The 18,801-nt window shown below is 42.1% G+C and overlaps 1 protein-coding gene across 3 annotated transcripts; it reads right to left on the minus strand.

The window, feature by feature from the left end:
• Positions 1-1,729: 1,729 nt before the first annotated feature.
• Positions 1,730-17,013, minus strand: mybl1 (v-myb avian myeloblastosis viral oncogene homolog-like 1). 3 transcript variants are annotated; one of them, XM_080793961.1, is made up of 16 exons: positions 16,575-17,013; positions 13,543-13,642; positions 13,078-13,149; positions 12,516-12,608; positions 11,343-11,563; positions 10,927-11,128; positions 10,440-10,514; positions 9,923-10,033; positions 8,405-8,635; positions 7,504-7,878; positions 7,210-7,349; positions 6,730-6,844; positions 6,521-6,637; positions 6,314-6,415; positions 5,678-5,863; positions 1,730-5,188 (listed from the first exon to the last, which is right to left on the minus strand). In XM_080793961.1, the coding sequence occupies exons 1-16, from the start codon at positions 16,604-16,606 to the stop codon at positions 5,066-5,068; spliced, it is 2,295 nt and encodes a 764-aa protein (XP_080650087.1). In that variant the 5' UTR covers positions 16,607-17,013; the 3' UTR covers positions 1,730-5,065. The 3 variants fall into 3 exon arrangements, with proteins under 3 accessions (XP_080650087.1, XP_080650086.1, XP_080650088.1); XM_080793960.1 differs by having other exon boundaries at positions 7,504-7,896; XM_080793962.1 differs by lacking the exon at positions 9,923-10,033 and having other exon boundaries at positions 7,504-7,896.
• Positions 17,014-18,801: the final 1,788 nt, after the last annotated feature.

Raw genomic sequence — 18,801 nt, forward strand, 5'->3', positions numbered from 1 at the left:
GTGTGTGTGTGTGTGTGTGTGTACTTTGAAGGATTTGAGATTTTCACTAGGGGGCTGGAGCCTCTCTTTCATGCCTTTTCACCCTTAGTGTTTTATGTTGTACATTTATGTAGTCTTACACACTATAGCAAGATGACCTTTCTGACAACAATTGAAGTGGATGTAAGTGGATTGCTCGTTTGGCAAGTTAAATAAAAAAGGGTATAGCATTATAACCACCTAATGCTATTGATATGTACATCAATAGCAGAAAAACCTAGTGTTTGGCCAACAAACACTACATGTTGTGAGCTTGTAGATGTATTTTTACACAATGTTCACCATGTTTTTGTTGAATGTTTGCCTATTATGTCCAGTATAGATTTGTTAGATGTGGTTAATTTACATTTTATGACTACAAAGCTAATTTCACATTTTGATCCTATCAACCTATCAAATATTATAGATGTCGTGTATGGTCTTGGTAGCACTTCAGTAAGTCAATTTAAACCCAATGACTACTCAGCAAGAATATGGAAGGTAGCAGATTTACAGCAAATAACCAATTAATAGGTTTCTGACAGTTTATGGGTCACTTAGAGACAAAAGTGTAGATGTAGTGTGCATGCTGTGCCTGCATGTTTGTGATTGTGTGTGTATGCGTGGATATGGTGCATGTATGTGTGCATGCGCACATGCCTATACGTGTATACATGAGCACTCTGGCTTCTCCAGCATAAGGCAAGTTATGAGTGCTTGCCTCCCTCCATATGTGAATGGGCCTGTAAAACCAACAGCACTTGGGACAAAGGAGCCCTCGGCCATTAAGTCATGGGTGAACAGGCCCCTTTAGGGCCAGCAGCTGACCCTGTGGAGAGGCCTCTTGTTTTGGCGGAGGGGGCTTGTGTCCCTGGACCCCAGGCCAAATTGACAAGACCCCAACACACACACACTGAGATGACAGGGGTTCAACTCCAGGCTCTTTGTCAATCTCTGTCCATACTTAAATATAGTAGCTGTCACCTCCACCTGCTTGAATGCTATACAATGAACATACTGGTACTTGTATTTTTGTGGTCTATAGGATTGGAATCTTTAGATTACCAGAGACTTTGCATTGGCTCCAAACAAACGGTTAATTGGCTAGGATCCAAAGCCTTGTCATGCCTGCGGTGAGCTTGTCAGAAAAACTAAAGCATCATTGGAAATGTTAATTATGTGGGAAAGGTATGGGTAATTTGTACAGGGCTACTACGTCAATGCCCTTAGTGCCCTCCTGGCTTGGACTTCATGTGACCAGCCTGTGACATCAGTCATCTATATTTAATTGGGGGCAAAGTTTTATCTAGATCCGCCTGCCATTGACTTCCATTATAAAAAATAAAGTTAAATATAATTACATATATTTGAAAATATGAAACATTATGTTAGGTGGAAGAACTTCCTTACTACTGGTCTACTGGCAGCGTGCACAAGACATTTGGCGCTGATCGGTCCAATGGTTTGCAAAATGATCACACACACACGCACTCGCACTCACACTCACACACACACACACACACACACACACACACACACACACACACACACACACACACACACGTCATTGGTTCGACCTCCCAAGCCAGGAAACAAGCCCATGCCCACACAGACAGACTAGACTACACACAGGACACTGGCTGGGGCCGTGACAACATGGCTCTGACATCTACAGAGCCACACAGTCAAATAAAAACAGAACCGTTGTAGATGTCATACAAAAAAAAGCATTTTATTTTCCATATTAAGTACATGGTTAAAATGGCAGTTGGCAGGAATTCTAATATATCATGGTTATGAATCTTATGATCATTATTGTAAAACTGTATACAATGAAATGTAGGTGTTACATAATGTGATTTGTCTAGTAAACAATAAGAAAAAGTCCAGCATCTTGTGTATTGCTCATGCATAACTACAGTAGTATGACAAATGCTACTTTTTTTGTACATGCACTTAATTCCCTCAAAACCTTTACATGGCCAACTGTTGCATACTTGGACCTACAAATGGAATGTACACACACAAGTCAAACCAACAAACAGAATACAAAGTCATTTGTTAGTCATCTCAGCCACCATGATCAAATACAAATATTAAGCTCTTTTATGAGGTCATTTATGTCGAATATTGTCACTGTCAAACAGAAACCTTTTATCTCTAATCCCTATTTTATACCTATATGACAAAAGTAGTGAAAATAGCTGATCTACAAACTCACAAGTCACGATATGATGTGTTGAGAGCATTTATACATCTGCTATTTTTTGTAAGTTTAAACGTATTGACATGCCCATAACAGGGACACCAGGTTGAAAGTCATTAAGACATAATAACTACATTTGATTAATCCTTAAAAGTAACTGTTTTGGACAAGGTTTCCGTCCGACAGCGACGACATACTGTACTCTCCTCTTGCATACTGTACATGCCTGATCTTTCCACTTGATATCACTGACAAGATTCCCTTCTTTTTCTCACTCCCATGCTTAATGCTGATAATCCCCCATCTAAATCCAGATTATAGGTGACGCTAACTTTATCCAGTGAGGTCAATATCACACCTTCACTAGTTCACTGCTCTTGATTACAACATAAAAAGCATCAAAACAAAACACACTGTTTCAGAGAGGATTTGTTTTGAGAAGATATCCAGAAATGCGTTCATCACACCAGTATTGTAAAACTGCTAACATGAAAGCAGTTTAATGAATTGTTTAAACGGTATCACACAGCCTAAATGCATGCAGTTAGCAGTGCTTGTGTACAAAGCCATCAAAATAAAACATTTCATACAAGGCTTTGTTCTCTAAGGCCTAGCTCTATCTGTGGTACCTAGAGCACACTTTTTTGTTGCCTTTGATCTTCTTTTACTTTGTAAAAATCGAGCAGCTTCATCACAATGTCAGTATCCTCAATCCTTGTTAAGAGACATTCATCTAACGGCAAAAAACAAAAACAAAACCAAAACAAAACACACAATCACACGCACAAATGAGAGCTATATCGTCAACACAAACAAACAGTCCAACAATTACAACGACAAGCAAAAAGTGCAAATTGTCTATGATTAGAGGTCAGAGATGGAATCCTGCTACCTAAAGCCAAGAGAACAAGAACACACTTTGATTCGAAAGGAATAAGAAAAGAAAGGAAATATTAGTGATAGGACTACATTATGGTTATTTACTAGAGTGAGTCTTTGTCTGATTAGAAGACAGTAACGATAAAATAAAAAATGGATGGATGTGGCAGTGCATGTTGACTTCTAACTTGGGAGAAAATGAACTGAATGGTAGCACAATACCATTTTGACAGAGAAAATGAAAATATAATTCTTCAATAATTTCTTTTTTTTTTTAAATGTTTTTCCTTTTAAAGAAATAAATATATTAATTAGTAGACATTAAATAAATAAAAAATTCTACAGCCTTCAGGCTCATGGTAAATCCTTCTTGACCAAATGCTTGTCGTACAACACTGAAAGCATTATAGCCAGTACCAACCTTTGTCACACTGAAACATCTGACTAAAGCCAGATTCACACTTCATTTGACTATGGTGTTGTGTGTCGAAATAGCCAGCCTACATGCTCACGTGTCACATCCGCAACGCGTTGTGAGCTTGTACGTATGCTATTTTTTAACACTGTCGTACGACGACGAGCATAAATTAGGCCTTAACAACGTTGACCATTCCTTCCCTAAGAAGACGCTGAAGATGCTGCTTAAAAAAAGGGGCAAGCGCAAAGCCAAGGTTTTAGGCTGTCTCGTCAGCTAAAGGTAAACTTCTCAATTATGGTGTCCGATTTATATTAATAACATCTGAGCTTTAGGTAGCTGTCAAACAATAAATACGAGGAAAAAAAAGAACATAACGAGATAACGTACCCTTCCGTTCTGAGGTTCTTTCGCAATTCCATGCTATGAAATACATTCAGTCAATGTCTCAGAGGAAACTATGGCCTTGGAAAGGACTTGGGCACTGTTACTGAAACATACGTGTCGCAAGTGCTATCCAGTTTGCCCTTAAAACACTGCTCCTTTCTCGGCCTCAAATTCAGTAGTGCAATACTGACCGCTTTCTATTCCCGTCCCACAAGACTTCATATCATCAGGGATAAGCATTCTCCACAACATAACGCTGCCGCCATGGAAAACCCACATAACTGCAGTTTAGGCTCTTTTTTGATTCTTCCTGTTTTCCTCAATTGAAATGTTAACCTGATCATGTGTTGATGAACTTAAAAAAAAAAACATTGTTTTTCAAACAATATATCGGGCCTCAATGCAAAAAAACTGGGTTCTATTCTTCATGTGTTGAAAAGTAACTTTTTGTAGGAACATGTTTTCTTTGATGTAACTACAGCAACAGGGCAGTTCAACCAAACAAGCTGGAGGAGATAATGTTTCATTCTTTTTTTCTCATTTCAACAATATATTAACAATATAAAACTCAAGAAGCAGCCACTGCTAGTGATAAACAGTCTATAATCTACAGCCTGCTGTATGGGCAGGCTGTTTTTAACATGGTCGACTAGTGCAGAATATCTATCTTCTTCCTTTCTTTCTGTACAAAAGAAAATGTTACGTAGCCAGGGCAACAGCTTGCGTGTATTGATCAGAAAAGACAGGTCATCTATTCTAGAAAACACTTACAGTATGAATAGAATACCGTAAGTGCTTGGACAGTGACCTAGAAACACAGACAAGTAAAAAACATAACATCAGCCATGCCTTTTTCATGTCCTTGGCAGTGCATTTCTGTGTTATATAAAAAAGAAAACATAACATTGTGTTTGGCCTACGAAAGATTGTCTGTAGAGCAGTGGTTCTCAAAGTGACCTTCAGGGTTCCTTAAGTGGGTCCTAAATGTTCCAGGTCTGTAATGGGTGCTGCTGAAACTCGTCTGAGGACGACGTGAAGAAGACGGGGGTCCTTGAAATGAAAAGATCTGAGAACCACTGCTGTAGCGGAAAAAGTGGAGAGGATTACAAAGCACCTCCGACGGCAAATGTGTCGGACAGGTGTAGTGTGTGTGGGTGACTTCAGAGCACAAGGGCCCTCGAGGTACAGCCTACGTATGGGTTTAGGTATAGGCGGGCCTGCTCTGTCATGATTAGCTGGTCCTCCGTCTTCCCAAAAACCACTGTCTCCCACTCACTCTTCACCTGCAGATGAGACAGTTATTGACAGTTACTGAAGATCAGTGGTCTTGTAAACATCCCTCTGACAACAGTACACTTGCATTGTTCCAGCCGATTAACCCTCGCCACATCTTTTTTTGTTGGCACTGCTATTGTACCCTACTCACTGGCCTACGCCTACCCCCTGTTCAACACCCTGCTAACAGAAGCCACCCCAGCCTATCAGAGTCGCAGCGACAAAGATCACCCGGCCCTGGCTTCCCTTCCCCGAACATTAACAATTCTGTTGCTGTAACCGTTCACCAGGTCAGGTGCACCTCAGTGTTTGATAACACATGTCAACATTTCTGATCAAAATGGTGAGGTCAAATGTCTCAGTGGACTAGATATTGGGAACAAAAACCTCAGTGAACACATACTATAATATATTTAATTAAATATACTGTATGTGTATTCATCTTTGAGTCATTTTACATGCCTGTTGTTTACATCAAAGATCATTCCTCTGTGCACCTGTACTGATGGGTTGTGGGTTGGTGTTCCGTGGGTGGCTGGGGTCTTCTTCCCTCTGGGACTGGGGAGACGATGCAAGGGAACGATCTCCTCCTCACTCCCAGAGGACAACGGACGGCTGTGTTCCTCTCGCTCAGGGATCGGAGTCATCAGAAAAGAGCTCGTCAGCAGATTTTCGTCTGCCTCCTACCAAAGGATTTACAATTAACTGAATCAATCAAGTTATGTAGTTCTGCAATTCTGCAATAAATGTATATTCAGCATTTAACCGAATATGCTTTGATGCTAAATGGCCTTACGATACGATATGGTAACTTTATCATGGCAAATCTTGCACAATAATAGAAATTGTCACAGTCAGACAAGCTTTAATGTTTTTGTAGACTTATGGCTTATGAGCTGGTTTCACTTCTCTAGAATTCTTCTGTAGAGGCTGTACAACCTCAATATGTGTATGCTTTACTAGCATTACATGGTATTCCACCGGTGGCACAATTGACTTTGACAACATACAGAGTACACAATTGGATATGATTCGAAATTAAGCAAGAATCTGAATGTCTGCAAATGTCAGTACATATATAGTCTTCTTTTAAAAGTTACACTTGTACAGTATTAAAAACAGCATGAAGTTACCTCTGCATTGAGGCGCTCTTGGAAGAGCTGGACGTTGAGGCAGTCTTTGCCCACGGGATCAAGCACCAGAGACTTGCGCACCTTCCTGGCTGGGCCATCCATCTGAAATGAGGCACGCAAAACCTGATATTAGAAAACCACCCATGTGGTAAAATGTTTTACTGTGCTCAAATGACAAATACTACAATATTGTAAAGATCATTTTACATCATGTTTCCATGTCCTAAATTCATGCTGAATGTCTGCTCTGTTGAAGATATCGGCTCCAGTCTCTCGCTTCAGAACTTCACGGATGTCTTCCTCTAGAAATGCCAGTGGCTGGGGCTGCAGGACAGAAATAATACACAAACAAAATAAAAACGCAAGAAAAGGTGGCTGGGGGAGTATTATGGTATGGAAGTGTTTTTACAACCTACCTCCATCTTCAGTGGCCCATGCATTTTCTCTTGAGCAGCCAGAGCCTTTTTGAATGGTGTTGGTGTCCTGGGAGTTGGCATCATTACGGCCTTACGGAATTTTGGCGTCCTGGACCTAAACATAGACACATCTTATAACATATGTTATAACAGTGGTTCTCAAACTTTTATTTAAAGCAACCCCAGGCCACAGCCCCCAAAACTCTGATAGTGTACAAATTAAATCCCCAGGTAGTCCACAGACCACACTTAAAGAACCACTAGGCTATAAAACAACTATCAATACAATACAAAGTCTGCTACGTATTAGTTCATCAAGAACCCAATGCCTTAAACATGTAATGTTGTTAGTAGGAACAAACAGAGAAGCACCTCTAAGAAGGGGAAGGAGCCAAACAAACCCAAGTTCCTGGAGGTTGTGCCCCAGAAGGCAAAACCAAAACTTTTTATCAATTTTGTCCTGTTTCTTTCTTCTCTTACCCAGCATTCTCTTTCTGTTGCTTGGGCGTGGTTTCTTTTTGAAGGGGTGTGTTTAGGAGACACTTCTGGCCACACACAGGTGTTGAGGTGAAGGCTGGGTGCTCCAGGCTTAGATGCTCTGCTCCTGATACGTTGAACACCTGGAAGAAAACAACCAGGATGTGACTCACATTGGTAGTAGTGGAAGAAGTACCGTAGGCCTAATCAGATTTTGTTTTACTCGCGTTGGTGAATTTAGCGCCATGTACTGAAATAATACGGATTATTATTTAAAAAAATGTTTTTATTTTTTACCTGAGATGGGGAGAAAGGCATCGACTTTATGGGCGTTTTCTTGGGCGAGTTGGTGACGTTCTCTAAGAAGGAAGGGTAGTTCCTGTCACGCATGGGAGACTGCCCCCCCTTCTCTCTTCTCTTCCTCCTCCCAGTGGACGGCTGAGGGTGCTTGGACGTGCTGATGGGAGTGAGAGGGTTGCCCTTGCCCGGTCCAAACGGCGCGCAGTGTTTCTCATGGGCGGGGATGCAGGTAGATGGGGCGTTGACCGTGTATCCCAACGCCTCCATTGTCCGTTCTTGCAGCAGGGCGGCGTATTCCTGTTGGGTGTGCTTGGGGGGCGTCGCAGCCTCTGATAGCTCAAAGCTGCCCACGTCGCTCCAGGCCACAGGGTCCTGCAGAGCCATACAGATCTACAATGGACAACACACCCTTGATGTTCCACATCTGACATACAGCATATATATATAATGCAGTTTCCCTTTCCCAACTCCCGACTCAATTGTGTCTTAACTTAAAAACGTCTAAAAGATCTTTGTAAAAACAAACAAGTTTCCATTTTACCCTCAACACTCCCACCTTGCATTCTCTAAGCCAGTCTTGTGATGGGAAAAACAAAATTAATGTTCTTTTTATTTGTGATTAAATCACTGCCTCCATCAAGTCAACATTTCAGCTCCCCATTAGTTAAACTAAACAAACATAAATAATGTGCGTGTTGTTGGCCTACCTCAAGTCAAACATGGCAGGACATGCTAACATTGACCGAGGAAAACATTGAACCAGTTAACCTCCGGTGGTCCTGGGATGCAATACTGTACTCAGTACTGTATTTTAACGTTGTTGAAGTGGGAATAAAATGTCCCTGGGACCCATCTAAAAGACCACAGGCAAGGCATAGGCAGAAGTGTTCACACTCACTGAGTCTATTAGCTCCATAGTCTCAGCAAACTCTGGTATAGACTGTAGAGTGGACAGGAAGGTGCCGGTCTCCACTGCCAGGAACTTGCTGGGGGAGACGTGGAGCTGTCCTGGAGGCCCCTGGGGAATCTGGGGGCGCCTCTCCTCCCCCTGCTCTTCCAGGCTGCTGTTGCTGGTTGTCAGGGTGTCGTCTGAAGCACTGTCTGACCACACGGAGTACTGCTCCATACTCTGAGGGGCAGGAGGGACACAACATGAAGGTCAGACACTGCAGCAGGCTGTGGCCGCAGATCTCTAGATTGTAAAGGTAGAGGTTAGCGCTGGGCAATATGTTGAATTCTCTAAAATGCCAGATATGCCTACATTTTATGAATGAAATGTATATAAAGCACAGAGGTATATTTGCTAAACTGTGTAATAAATTAATTTAATTTCATACTGCCCAGCTCTAGTTGAGGTATTAAGGTATAAATAAAGAATACCAATGAAGTTTCAATGAGTTTCATCTAACTTTTAACTCTAATTTAGGGGACTATGCAGTGAACTTATCATTATTTTTTGTTTTTTGTTTTTGTTGGTTTGCGATAGTAACCATCAGTGGTACCCTACTTTTTCCGATGCATTTCGGATTACATTACTATATCGGATTATATAGCCAGATAGGCATAGCCATATAGGGTATATATATATAAGTATATATTCAAGCCCACACTGTTTCCTCATGAACAGTATTTTCTAGTTATCACTAACACTGTACATTCGGACACTACTACATAATGGTGTAATGACTACATAGTACATAGTGCACTATATACTGTGTATAGTGAGAAGGGAGTGTGTCTTGAGTTTTGAGTTAGTCTTGAGTTAGCCAGTGATGATTACATCTCAAACGCTGTTAATTAAATCTTCTCAATAGAAACTTCATTCAAAGAAAACCCAGGGACACACAATGGTGATACTGTAACAAGCAGCTGATGTCGGCACAATATCAAACATAGAAGCGGAGATGGATTTAGATATGATGAATGCGTCAGATGGAAGAAGATGGTGCTGGGAAAGACAGAACAGGAAGAGTGCAGAGTGGCTGAGGTTCCACGACAAACCGCTGGCTGAGATAACTCACATGTTGAGCATGGGCATGTGGGAGTGGCAGGGGGGCGCTGGTGGGGAATGGTAAGAGGTTAATGGTTGGAGTGGTGGTGGTATGAAGGGGCGGAGGAGGGGAGGAAGCTGATAAGCAACACTTGAGGCCAGTCTGAATGAGTAATGAGATGGGAAGCTAGTTACTATACAGCACAACTACTAGCAAATCAGGCTGCTGGCACATACATACATTGGCGGCGTTCACACCGCGGCCATTTTGCTCTTATGTCATCATACCTTATTGACATAGGAGCATGTGTGCCGCTGTGTGAATTCATCGTCAATGAGCACTACAGCACACTCTCATGTGCCAGCTTCGAAACCACACACGCAGGCTAGGTATGCTAACTAACACACTGCAGAGTGTGCTCTTACACATGGGCCTCTGCACTGCGCTTGGCGCCGGACTTCATTCTCTGCTGACATAAGCAGCAACTCAAGCTCCTTAATTCTTTGCTCTCTGTCTGGGTCATCCAGGCAGGGCGGCTGGAATGAAACACGCGTTGGAGGGGAGGAGAAAAAGAAGGGACGGAGGGACGAGAGAAGGACAGAAAGAGGAAAATCAAAAGACAAATAATACATATAACAGAGATTTAATGGTGAAACGCTAAGATTTACTACATAGTAGAGCACAACCGACAATCGGCAAGACTATTTCTATTTTGGACCTACATACTGTATATCAGCTATAATGCCGTAAATGGTGGATTAATTTTATCCCTCCTAAATCAATATTGGTCTAAAAATCGGTCGGGCTCTACTACATTGTTGTATTCTTTTATGTTAGGAGTCGGACATCAAGTTGTTTTCAACAATCTATGTACAGACACACATGCAGGCGAAAACAGAGACACACAAAAGTAAACAAGAAGACACACAGATTCCCACTCACTGATAAAAAGCAGGAGGTGTCGGGGAGGCTGTCCATCAAGTGTCCATTGTGAGGGTCATAAGGATATCCTTGCATCTAGACAGAACATCAAACTAACAATAAACTCAGGAAAACTACACACAGACCTCACACTTTTGACAAATATCAGAAAAGCAAAGCAACTTAAGCAAGGACTTGTTTAATAGCATATTGTCCGAAAAAATAATGCAAGGACATATACTGCACTGGGCCTCAAAGTGGAATCAGCGGACCCCCAGGGGTCCTTGGGGGGTTCCATTGAGTCCCCACTGAATTAGGAACAGATTAACCACTTAAGCCCCATATTATCTTTTGGCTATTTTAGAAAATGTGATAATAAAGAATCCACACAACATCTTTTCAAATGGGGTACGGCAGTCCGCGGCCAAAAAACTATCAATTTGGGGGTTGTTGACATGAAAACGTTTGAGAACTACTGACATGCTAGTGTATACAGCAGTTGACCCACCTGGTTGGGGGCTGACATGGACAGGGGACTGTGGTCACAGTGCAGGTTTTCCGGTGGTGGAGGAGGACAGGGTCTGTGGTGGCGTCTCTTCACCACACAGTGAGAGGAGGTGAAGGCCCGGCAGCCCTCCTGGAGGTAGCCCTCATGTTCCACCTTTCTTCTCATGGTGGAGTTCCAGTGGTTCTTGATGGAGTTGTCAGTCCTGTTGAGGAGAATGTGGGTCATGTGATGTCAATACTACTTCTCAGGTGTAGTCTGATGCATATTCAACAATTTTGTCATTCGATGCCACTATAATTTTCATCAGACCCTACAATATTTTATTGGTGAATGAATGCCCCCCATTTTAATCACAAAAAGTACAGTACAAACGTTTAATAGGGGCAAGCAGCGTGTGTGAGAGAGGCTGCATTTACCTTCCAGGCAGGAGCTTGGAGATCTCAGCCCAGCGGTTTCCCAGCCGCTTGTGGGCCTCATAGATGATATGGTCCTCTTCCTGGGTCCATGAGGACTTCTTCACCTCTGGGTTCAGGTGGTTGTGCCACCGTTCACGGCACTGCTTCCCGATCCGTCCCTGGAGGTGCTTTGCGATCACGGACCAGCGCTTGGGGCCGTATTTGTGCACAAGGTCAATAACCTGCAAAAATGTTCAGGAAAAGGAAGTTTAGCTAATCACAGACAGTGCGCGGTGGTGATCAACCACTTAAGCCCTATTTGATACTTTATCGTATAACGTCACATTGGAAATAGCAAACATATTTGTCAGATCTACAAGCTCACAACACGTGGTGCTTTTTGAGATTGTAGGTCTGCTATTTTGGCATATAATTGTATGCCCAAAGTGGGGATGCCAGGTTGAAAGTGTTGATAAATATACCATGTTTATTGTAGTATCTTTCCTCCTTTTACATGTAAGAATATGCGGAAATGCCCTACATGGATGCATTCATAACAGGCCTTACAAAACTCTTATTCAGGGACCTTTCCTCTGGCTAGTAGTACGCCACTAGAATCCCACTGTAGGAGTTGCTGAAGTTGTGGGCTCTTTATGTCACGGCTGAAAAATGCTGTGATGTCATCGTTGACAGTCTGGGGTATCACAGACAGGTCTGTGTTGCTGTTGCATGTTGTGACGCCAACAGCTTGGCGGAATCAAAACGTCATTCTTGACATTCCTGCAGAGCACCGTTCCATTTAAGGAATGTATTGTTCCTCCTGCTGCCTGAGCAGAAATCAACGTTCAGTCGGCACAGAAACGTACTGGGCTCAGAACCAAAGTCAGTCTTGGAAAGTCTGAGTTGTGTTAGTTAGGCATGAGGTACTGGAGAGTTTACATAGCTACGGCCCAAATGAAAACGTTGGCGGGAAACTTGCTTGAGCATGTGCAGAGCTCTGCTAGTCCAGAGGGGAAAGACACATTGCACCATTTGTTCGTCCGGTGTTCTTTTGACTCCAATGGCTCCATCCTCTCCCCAGTCCCCACAGCATCCTAATACTTCCCCTATCATTTACCTTTTTACGTCATCTTCCATTCTGCCTTCCCCTCTACTCTCTCCATCCCAGGACAGGGAACGCCCAGATCCTCTTACCTTCTGATCCTCCTCTTTTGTCCAGGGTCCTTTCACCAGCTCCGGGTTGAGCACCTTCTGCCAGCGGTGCTGACACTGTCCATCTGTCCTCCCCTGTGACAGAATGAACGACACCTCGTCAAACCACAGCACACCTGTAGCCTTCTGAGAGTAAAATACCATTCACCACACCACACCCTTGTGACTTCACCTCATTGTCAAACACACTCTTATTAGGGATAATGTCAATGATCTGCTTTCTGGCAGCTGCAACATATGAGACCAGCAAAGACTATGTTACAGAGATAGATACATCATCATCACATTTAGTGCACAGCCAATCACATCATTTCCGTGGTACACACAGACACACACAGCTGGGCAAAACATCAACATGACTACAATCAGCAACATAAAATGCAATAGTGTAACTTTAATTTGGTTAATTATGTGATATTGCTATTGTTGTACATTGCCAATGCCAAGTTTAAACTACCGGTATTACTATTTATAGATCTGCGATTCTGCATATTTATATTATAGGGGTGAAAACACAGTACTACTGTAGCTCCTTAGTCCTTACTGGAAAATAGCTGGCTATCAGTTTCCAGGATTCAGTTCCATGCTGCTCCACTGACTTTTTCAGCTTTTCGTCCTAAGAACAGGCAGAGAGAGACAGACAGACATTGAGGAACCAACCTTCCTGAGAAGCTTCCTTTATCTGCATTCAGGTTAACGCCCTCACATTTCCCTTTTAGAGAAGACATTTCACAGCCTTCTTGTATGTAGCCAGTAACAGTAGTGATGAATACGATTTCACCAAGGCATCTGACTTGGAAAGTGCACTCTGTTGAGACCTTGACAAAGGCAACGCTGGTCCAATAAATATGCTTCAACTGCGTTAGGAATTTGAGCTCCACGTTTTTCCCTTTGAGTGTACTACAACATTGCCCTGCACACAAATAATGTATGCTCAATCTCATTCACTGTATGTATATACCACAGCAACTATACAACACACCAACCAGTGGCTCTCTCATAAGCTTACCTCATCCCGAGACCATTTGACTTTGCACAGAGACTTCTTGTCTTTGCCCTTCTCTTTACTCTCTGGATCTGTGGAATGTAGCTCTTCGTCCTCATCCTCGCTGAAAATGCACAGTAGAGGTGCGAGAAGAGAGAAAGAAAGGCACAGATCTGTTAAAAGAGCTCTACTTGGTTATGCAATACTAACACCAAACAACACTTCATATACTCACATACTGTAAAATTATATTTCGGTCCACTCTCCACTGTGAACCAACTCTTTTAATTTAATGCCAAGTAAAACTCTTTGAAAAGCAGTGTATTAAATTTGTTAGTGGTACATAGTTAAATTAGCTCATGGTGTTCCTTCACAGGCTGCAGGCATTTGTTGTTTTCAGTAGTCAATCCCATTCAGAATTTCAGTTACTTCTTAGATCATGCCGCTCTGACAAATTGGTTGTTTTGGTGTCTGTAATACACCATAAAATAGTCTTGTACCGCAAGCTTGTGGGCTGTTAATCACGAGTACAAGAAAATTATACTTAGATATAACAAAAGGCTACAACAGCATGCTAAAACAGAAACAGCTGAGAGGTGATTATCGCATTAAAACACTCACAACATGAATCTGCCACGATTACATTTCCAGGGGGAAACATGAACATCAATGTAAAAAAAGTGTTGGAAACAAGATTCTGCCAGTCGATGTAATAGGGAAAAGCATCAAAGAACATTCCTAACCTTAATTACATCAGAATTATCCACCACAAATCAAATTATGATGTCACATAGGGCTTGCCTTCTTTTTTAGACCACACTTATTACTGGTTTTAATGGTTTAATGGACCAATATTGACCTTTTCTGAAGGACTGCTTCTTTAATTTATTTTCTTAAAAATTTAAAGAATTAAAAAATAACGTTTAGATCCACCAAAATAATTAACATCTGCTTCTCTAATCTATACACAGACATTTCTGTCCAAGTCAGCCCCTGAATTCTTGACCACAAAAATGACATAATTCAATTCAGGCTCTGTTTCCATATCCATATAAAGGTTGTTGCTGGGCAACACTTCCTTCATGGCTTTAAGCCGTACTTTTCATTTGAAAATCTGTTATGTTTGGCAGGCGACATGGCCGTACAACAAAATATACGGGTAAATTATGCTTGCATTAGTGTCTGTACACGACTTTAATTAGCAGAGCAAAAATGAATACATTTACCATGGGAACCACCGAGCAAAACACCACGCACGCACACACGCGCACACACGCACACGCACGCACACACACACACACACACACACACACACACACACACACACACACACACACACACACACACACACACACACACACACACACACACACACACACACACACACACACACAGTACAGGAAATGGGCTTTCCTTCAGGTCTTCTGAACATGGATGAAAGGGCTGCTTCAGATGTTGACCTGAACATGGCAATTGAATTTCAGCACAGCCTAATTCCCTCAATAGGGCAAAGAGAAAGATGGAAGTGAGTGTGGACCTATCGGGCTGAACCAGGAGGAGGAGTATAAGGTGTAACTTCCCACATCAACAGGCTCTTTCTCCTCTGGAAGTAAATGACGACGGTGTGTGTGTGTGTGTGTGTGTGTGTGTGTGTGTGTGTGTGTGTGTGTGTGTGTGTGTGTGTGTGTGTGTGTACTGTGTAGGCAAGGAGTTTTCGGAGGTACGATGGGGTGTGGTCAGGAAAATGACAAAAAAAAAACTAACCGTCCAGGTTGCTGAAGTTTTGAAAAACTGTGGGAACTAAGTTTCATGGGAGTTTCTATATCTATGCCTGTAATAATTAATTGAATTTTAGCATGCCGGCATGCATTGCTGTTAAATCTATACAGTATATTAATTACTCTAAATGGCAGTATTACTAGTTTAAATTAGGCTACATATGTTTAATAATGATGACATGATATGGTACTCTAGTTTGCCACTGTAAAACCAATAGGTACAGCATTTCAGAAGATGGATAACTTCCTCGAATGTGCACACGGTCCACCACTACTGCTGCAGCTGGAGAAGATCCTCATCCTCAAGAGAACATATTCTAGTGTTTCACCAGGTGCAACCTTGAGCTTGTGTCTAATTGTGAGAGACAAGGCGCCCCTCAACCTCATACCCCACTAACCCCAGATGGAAACACAAAGGGGGTGGGGGACACGCGCCTCTGAACTGCTCATTCAAGCTGAAATTACGTCACTACCATGTTTATGGACCAATCACACTATAAATCAATACTTAATTTAGCCATTCACATGCAAATCTCCTCAATATTATGCACCTAACCAGCTGCCTTTGAATTGACCCTGGTCATTACTAGGCAATGTTAATTAAATTAATCTTCTTTGCAGGTATTTTTTACACTAAAATATATTTATTTTGGTGACACTCGGGTAATTTGCAATAAAGAAAATAGAAAGAACACTGGAAATTATTTTAGAGATTAAGATAGCCAAAGCAAACATTATAATTTACATGCATGCTCTTTCACTTTCAAGTAATTAATCACCAAGGAATGATGCTGCATGCTGTCGAGTTGCATAATCCACCCATGCAAAGGAGTGGAAATTAATCATTCATGTACTTTCTGAGAAGCTATTCCCGCTATTTTCGATCATATATATAAGTAATGACTTATTATTTATTTTGTGTGAGGTTTAATAGAACACTACGTTTATTTTTTAGAAAGAACTGTCCTGAAATACCGTAATTATATTTGAGCATTCATCCTGCTATATATTCTGTCACAATTACCGTAATTCACAAGCAGCAACCATTTACAGTACATGTGGTCCTGATAAGAGTAGCCTATGAGCAGGTGCGCACATGCAAAATATGAGATATCAGCGTGAGTCACGGACTCACGGTACTCACACACACTTTCATTTTAGATGATCGCGTTACTAATATGTAAATAATAGCTATTCTCAATTATTTAACAAAACTGTATGGACTGAGGAATGGTGTAAATATATGTATAAAGATGAAGCATCCCTATCTTGTCCCACCTGCGTGATGATGATTTCACGTTGTCGTCCATGAGAGCCAGCAGCGAGTTGATCGTATAGATTCCCAAAAAGAATATCGAGGTGACACTTCTCTAGATTTCCATACAAGGTGTTTGTTATTGGTCGTTTGCACGCAGACGTCGCTGTCAGCCACTCATTTCTCACTTTAATGTCTCCTGAAATGCACCATGAGGCAGCAGCAGCTTGCTGGCAGTATATTCACAGCAGCAACAGCAGCAGCTTACAGTCCATAATAACATGATGTTCTTCCTTGCAGTGCTGTAATAATAGCATGATACTTCCGAGCAACGCGTGTCTGAAAGTCCTTCTTCGGTTCCTTCACTTTACTAAATATTAAATATGGTCTTATTTGGAATGCTATAGAAAAAGGTGACATATTTATCTTTCCATATACACATCCAGGCTGCACGCTAGTGACGCTACTGTACTGTCCCGCTTGTCTGAGCTCCCTCTTTGGCATTCATGATTTTTGTCCATCCCGCCGATTCTCGCGCCCAGCCTCCTTGCAGAGGAGGGTTTGAATCTGCGCAGGCGGCCTCGCGTCTGATTGGTTGAGCCGGTGACGCGTGCCAAAGAAGAGCAGATCTACAAGGAAGCAATGCGCCGGGACACGACGCGTTGTCAGCAATGTAGATCTGTTCTTTTATTTTATTTTTTGGCACGCGACACACACCCCTCGCGCGTAGAGAAATGGGGGCGAGGGGACTAGGGAGCGGGGTGTGCAATGTGACATAGCTCTGTCTGTCTGTGGTTTGTTTTACGCGTTGCTGGTGTGTGTGTTACTGTGTTCCCTTGTTTTTGTTTGTTTTTATTTTTACACTTGCTTTGGCAATGTAATATAATATGTTTGGAGGCGGAGGGGAGCGACAATTTTTCACTGTATAATATAGACTCCTGTCATTCATGAATCATTAAAACTGAGCAGGCCGCAGTTCTGCAGATAAATGATTTCTTATTGACACCTTGTGGACAAAAAGGTTGTCACATTCAATAGAAACTTTATGCACTCAGTAACACAGTACTTCATTGTTCTCCAGTATTGTAACTGGCCTAGAGCTGGGGCATTGATGATAGATAGACGACTCTGGGACATGAGATACAAAACACAGTGACATCTTTTTTTAATTTATTGTGATCACACAGAGTGTAACTGAAAACGTCAGACTTCCAGTGGAAGCAAGTGGAAGCTAAAATGTAATCAATGTTAGATAGTAGGCTTTTTTGGTCATGCAGAGGTTCTGAGTGAGCTACTCACCCCACCTTTGACCTTTGACAGGTCAAGTGGGCACCAAAACCATCTGGACACTATGGACATGTGGGCACCTGGACAACTGGGAACTTATTGGGACACGTGGGAACCTGGACAAGACACAATAGTGGGCACATAGGGGTAGAGATAACTGGGCACCTGGACGGCACTAGGGACATGTTGGCACCTGGATAATTGGGCACTAGGGACATCTGGGCACCATTTTCTTCATTTTTTACTCTGTATCTGTAGGCTACTCTAACTGTGGTGGTGCCTCTGGTCACTGAATTTGCCATGCAGGATCAATAAAGGTCTTTTTATCCATCTGACATCCATCCAACCCACTGGGAAACCCGATTCGGGTCACCGGTCACAGCACTTAAAAATTGAACCAGTAAATGCATTTGACGATTCAATTTGCATTAGCACATACTGATACACTAGTTGATGCCATGACCAACTCTATATATAGACTATGTTTATCAGATGGATTGACGCCTGTTCAAATGATACAAGATGCATCCTACTATGTTCTGTTCTTTATATGTCTAATATCTTCTGCATGGTCACGTCATGTGTCCAAAACTTTATACAGTATATTCTCTATAACTTGTTGTAAATATAATAGTACTTGGTGTCATCTTGTTCTCAAATGAACCATCATTAACCAATAACCACCCATTATTACTGTAATTATTATCTATCTTGTTGTTACATTGTAGGCTATTGTTGTGTTATAGCACATAGTCATTAGTCTCTGCTCAACATGTCTGCTGAACATTTTTCTGCTTGTACCTACATGTACGAGAAACAAATAAAATCTGGCACACACACACACGCACGCACGCACGCACGCACGCACACACACACACACACACACACACACACACACACACACACACACACACACACACACACGCGCGCGCGCACACACACACACACACACACACACACACA

Source organism: Protomyctophum bolini (genome assembly GCF_963924005.1).
Source record: "Protomyctophum bolini genome assembly, chromosome: 21".
Classification (NCBI taxonomy): domain Eukaryota; kingdom Metazoa; phylum Chordata; class Actinopteri; order Myctophiformes; family Myctophidae; genus Protomyctophum; species Protomyctophum bolini.